Source organism: Scomber scombrus, chromosome 16, assembly GCF_963691925.1.
Source record: "Scomber scombrus chromosome 16, fScoSco1.1, whole genome shotgun sequence".
NCBI lineage: Eukaryota > Metazoa > Chordata > Actinopteri > Scombriformes > Scombridae > Scomber > Scomber scombrus.
This window is the reverse complement of record NC_084985.1, coordinates 169,380-175,000: the sequence shown is the minus strand read 5'-3', so window position 1 is coordinate 175,000 and position 5,621 is coordinate 169,380. Positions and strand designations below refer to the sequence as shown.

Here is a 5,621-nt window from a genome sequence, read left to right as displayed (position 1 = left end):
GAGGAGCAGCAGGTACCAGGTACTATCCCTGATGGAGGAGCAGCAGGTACCAGGTACTATCCCTGATGGAGGAGCAGCAGGTACCAGGTACTATCCCTGATGGAGGAGCAGGTACCAGGTACTATCCCTGATGGAGGAGCAGGTACCAGGTACTATCCCTGATGGAGCAGCAGCAGGTACCAGGTACTATCCCTGATGGAGCAGCAGGTACCAGGTACTATCCCTGATGGAGGAGCAGGTACCAGGTACTATCCCTGATGGAGGAGCAGGTACCAGGTACTATCCCTGATGGAGCAGCAGCAGGTACCAGGTACTATCCCTGATGGAGCAGCAGGTACCAGGTACTATCCCTGATGGAGGAGCAGGTACCAGGTACTATCCCTGATGGAGGAGCAGCAGGTACCAGGTACTATCCCTGATGGAGGAGTAGGTACCAGGTACTATCCCTGATGGAGCAGCAGGTACCAGGTACTATCCCTGATGGAGGAGCAGGTACCAGGTACTATCCCTGATGGAGGAGCAGCAGGTACCAGGTACTATCCCTGATGGAGGAGCAGGTACCAGGTACTATCCCTGATGGAGCAGCAGGTACCAGGTACTATCCCTGATGGAGGAGCAGGTACCAGGTACTATCCCTGATGGAGGAGCAGGTACCAGGTACTATCCCTGATGGAGCAGGTACCAGGTACTATCCCTGATGGAGCAGGTACCAGGTACTATCCCTGATGGAGCAGCAGGTACCAGGTACTATCCCTGATGGAGGAGCAGGTACCAGGTACTATCCCTGATGGAGGAGCAGGTACCAGGTACTATCCCTGATGGAGCAGGTACCAGGTACTATCCCTGATGGAGCAGCAGGTACCAGGTACTATCCCTGATGGAGGAGCAGGTACCAGGTACTATCCCTGATGGAGCAGCAGCAGGTACCAGGTACTATCCCTGATGGAGGAGCAGGTACCAGGTACTATCCCTGATGGAGGAGCAGGTACCAGGTACTATCCCTGATGGAGCAGGTACCAGGTACTATCCCTGATGGAGCAGGTACCAGGTACTATCCCTGATGGAGCAGCAGGTACCAGGTACTATCCCTGATGGAGGAGCAGGTACCAGGTACTATCCCTGATGGAGGAGCAGGTACCAGGTACTATCCCTGATGGAGGAGCCAAAAAACCCAGAGTCGAGTAGAGTAGTGCTAGAACTGTATAGTGGAAAAGCTCCATAAGGAACCTTCAGAGAGGAACCCCCCCCCCCCCCCCCCCCCCCACACACACACACACACACACACACACACGTTATATGTAACTAATCTTTATTGATGGATTACTGAAGCTAACCATGTTTATAGCTGTATATCAGTGAGGTGTTAGCTGGATGCTAGACTAAGCTAACAGTGATTACAGCTGTGTATCAGTGAGGTGTTAGATGTATGCTAGGCTAGGCTAAGCTAACAGTGTTTACAGCTGTGTATCAGTGAGGTGATAGATGGATGCTAGGCTAGGCTAAGCTAACAGTATTTACAGCTGTATATCAGTGAGGTGTTAGATGGATGCTAAGCTAGGCTAAGCTAACAGTGTTTACAGCTGTATATCAGTGAGGTGTTAGATGGATGCTAGGCTAGGCTAAGCTAACAGTGTTTACAGCTGTGTATCAGTGAGGTGTTAACTGGATGCTAGGCTAGGCTATGCTAGTACCGGGCTCCAGCAGATGAGCGGGTCTGTTTCCGGGTCTTCTACCAGAGTCCACAGCTTGGTGAGGAAGGCCGGGACGTTGCTTCCTGTTAGCACCGCCCCTGCCGTTGCTCCGCCGGAAAGCTCCATCAGCAGCTCCGAACCGAGCGCTCCTGCTAACAGCTAACAGAGCTAACAGCTGAAGCTAACCCTAACCCTGCTGCTAAAGCTAAAGCTAGCCCTGTAGAACCGGACCCGGTCTGATCCGGATTCTGGCGGCTAGGTGTGGGTCCTGGTTCTAATCGGTTCTGGTCGGTGCGGACGCTCCGGGTCCGGGTCTAACTTTAGTCAGCGACGCAGAATTACAAACTGCGCAGCTAGCTGTGCGCACTCTGATGACGTAGCTCCCAAACACACGTCACGTGTCCAGTCAGCTCCTCTGACGTCATCAGATAAACCTTTTTTTTTTTAAATTCCAGTTCTATAACGTTACAAACTTTTAAGGCTTAATATGTGAAATCATAATGTTGAATCAACCTGTAAAATAAGACTAAATAATAATTAAATAATAATCAAATAACAATAACATGTGAGGGTCTCAGTATTGAAGGGTAAATAAGTCCAATAAAGAAAACAGTCTCTGGACTTTGATGTTTCATCTTCAGGTTTTTACTGTGAATAAAATGTGAGATTAGATTGTTGTTCTGCTTTAACTGAACTTTAACCTTAATACACATCCAGTCAACAGGTTCATTGTTTGGTTAACAACACGATCACATTAAAGAATATATAATGTTTCAATGTTTGACATGTAGGAAATGATTAGATATTATTTAATATCTTAAATGTCTCTCTAGCTTTGTGAGGGATCAGATAAACATGTCTTCCTTCTTTGTCTTCCCTCAGATCATATTTTATATTTAGCTGGTAAAGATCAAACTGTGTTTAAAACAGATCTAATGACTTTATCAGAGATGTGACTACTTAATGACTGCTTTAATCAGGTTTAATCAGGTTTAATCAGGTTTAATCAGCTTTAATCAGGTTTAATCAGGTTTAATCAGGTTTAATCAGGTTTAGTCAGGTTTAATCAGGTTTAGTCAGGTTTAATCAGGTTTAGTCAGGTTTAGTCAGGTTTAGTCAGGTTTAGTCAGGTTTAATCAGGTTTAGTCAGGTTTAGTCTGGTTTAATCAGGTTTAGTCAGGTTTAATCAGGTTTAATCAGGTTTAATCAGGTTTAGTCAGGTTTAATCAGGTTTAATCAGGTTTAGTCAGGTTTAATCGGGTTTAATCAGGTTTAGTCAGGTTTAATCAGGTTTAGTCAGGTTTAGTCAGGTTTAATCAGGTTTAGTCAGGTTTAATCAGGTTTAATCGGGTTTAATCAGGTTTAGTCAGGTTTAATCAGGTTTAGTCAGGTTTAGTCAGGTTTAGTCAGGTTTAGTCAGGTTTAGTCAGGTTTAGTCAGGTTTAGTCAGGTTTAGTCAGGTTTAGTCAGGATTAATCGGGTTTAATCAGGTTTAGTCAGGTTTAATCAGGATTAATCGGGTTTAATCAGGTTTAGTCAGGTTTAGTCAGGTTTAGTCAGGTTTAGTCAGGTTTAATCAGGTTTAATCAGGTTTAGTCAGGTTTAATCAGGTTTAGTCAGGTTTAGTCAGGTTTAGTCAGGTTTAGTCAGGTTTAATCAGGTTTAGTCAGGTTTAATCAGGTTTAGTCAGGTTTAGTCAGGTTTAGTCAGGTTTAGTCAGGTTTAATCAGGTTTAATGACTTTATTCTCTTTTAATGAGCGTTGAAGATTAAACTTCTGAACCATCAAATAATTACCAGAAAATGTAAATTCTTTAAGAGTTGATTGGACCTTCTGATGAGTGAATTAAACAACACTTTGCATCTATGAGGTTTGTTGTGTAGAATATCAGGATTTATTAAACATGTTGAATAGAACTTCTTTAAGGTCCTGAATAAAGCTCATTACACCTTTAACCTGTTTATACATAATAATAATAAATGTGATACTTCATTGGTTCATAAATAATCTGATTGTTTACATCGATATGATCCCACTGATGGTTTAAAGGTCTCTGACCCTCAGGACCGGTTCTAGTGAAGGAGAACTAGCTGCTGATCAGAGGCAGTTTATTTATATCAGTCACATCTCACCAGAACATCAATGGCTCCCATCTAAAGCTTTTAACCCTTTAATAGTCTGGACCACAGCACCGGGGATGCTGGACCAGGACTCCATCATCACCCAGAACCCTGCAGCTTTTAACCCTTTAATAGTCTGGACCACAGCACCGGGGATGCTGGACCAGGACTCCATCATAACCCAGAACCCTGCAGCTTTTAACCCTTTAATAGTCTGGACCACAGCACCGGGGATGCTGGACCAGGACTCCATCATAACCCAGAACCCTGCAGCTTTTAACCCTTTAATAGTCTGGACCACAGCACCGGGGATGCTGGACCAGGACTCCATCATCACCCAGAACCCTGCAGCTTTTAACCCTTTAATAGTCTGGACCACAGCACCGGGGATGCTGGACCAGGACTCCATCATCACCCAGAACCCTGCAGCTTTTAACCCTTTAATAGTCTGGACCACAGCACCGGGGATGCTGGACCAGGACTCCATCATAACCCAGAACCCTAAAGCTTTTAACCCTTTAATAGTCTGGACCACAGCACCGGGGATGCTGGACCAGGACTCCATCATAACCCAGAACCCTGCAGCTTTTAACCCTTTAATAGTCTGGACCACAGCACCGGGGATGCTGGACCAGGACTCCATCATAACCCAGAACCCTAAAGCTTTTAACCCTTTAATAGTCTGGACCACAGCACCGGGGATGCTGGACCAGGACTCCATCATCACCCAGAACCCTGCAGCTTTTAACCCTTTAATAGTCTGGACCACAGCACCAGGGATGCTGGACCAGGACTCCATCATCACCCAGAACCCTGCAGCTTTATTAGTCTGGACCACAGCACCGGGGATGCTGGACCAGGACTCCATCATAACCCAGAACCCTAAAGCTTTTAACCCTTTAATGGTCTGGACCACATCAGCTCTAATATACTGATTTTAGTTTTTCCAAATACATTTAAAACGTTTACTGTTGTTGAGGAAGCAGAATAAACACCAGGACCCTTCACAATAAAGTCCCTCTGGAACCAAAGGTCAAAGGTCATCTGAAGTAGAGAGTTAATGATGTCATTTCCTGCCTGATATGATGCTGGTGATGATGTCATTAGATCAATAGAGTTAATGATGTCATTTCCTGCCTGATAAGATGCTGGTGATGATGTCATCAGATCAATAGTATTGATCAGTGATCAGACGACTTCTTGTTTTTAAATATGCAAAAAACATTTTATTGAAGTTTAAAATCACATTTTACAAATCTGACAGTGATGATGTCACATCCTGTATGATGTCATCCTCAGACTGCCCCTACAAAATAAAACGTCTATAAACAGAATCCACATGTTAAATATAGAGCCTTGGGGGGGGGGGGGTCACTAGCGGGGGGGCGGAGACTTCCTGGTCCGTGCTGATTGGTCGCTGCACTGGAAACCGTAACGCAGGAATCGAACTCGCGGCTTCACGTGGAAATCAGCAGGAATCCTCCAGTTCCACATTTTCTGCACCTGGAAAATAAAATAAAGATTATTAAATATAAACTATAAACTATAAACTATAAACTATAAACTATAAACTATTAAACTATAAACTATAAACTATTAAACTATAAACTATAAACTATAAACTATTAAACTATAAACTATAAACTATAAACTATTAAACTATAAACTATAAACTATAAACTATTAACTATTAAACTATTAAACTATAAACTATAAACTATAAACTATAAACTATAAACTATTAAACTATTAAACTATAAACTATAAACTATAAACTATAAACTATTAAACTATAAACTATTAAACTATA

The 5,621-nt window shown here is 43.4% G+C and overlaps 1 protein-coding gene across 1 annotated transcript in view; it reads right to left on the bottom strand.

The window, feature by feature from the left end:
* Positions 1-1,840, bottom strand: part of LOC133996936 (heat shock factor protein 1-like) — a 14,539-nt gene extending 12,699 nt beyond the window's left edge. Inside the window, 1 exon segment of the mRNA XM_062436444.1 lies at positions 1,692-1,840. Within this exon segment, the coding sequence (XP_062292428.1) occupies positions 1,692-1,817 (126 nt within the window). The 5' untranslated portion in view covers positions 1,818-1,840.
* Between the last annotated feature and the right edge of the window lie 3,781 nt (positions 1,841-5,621).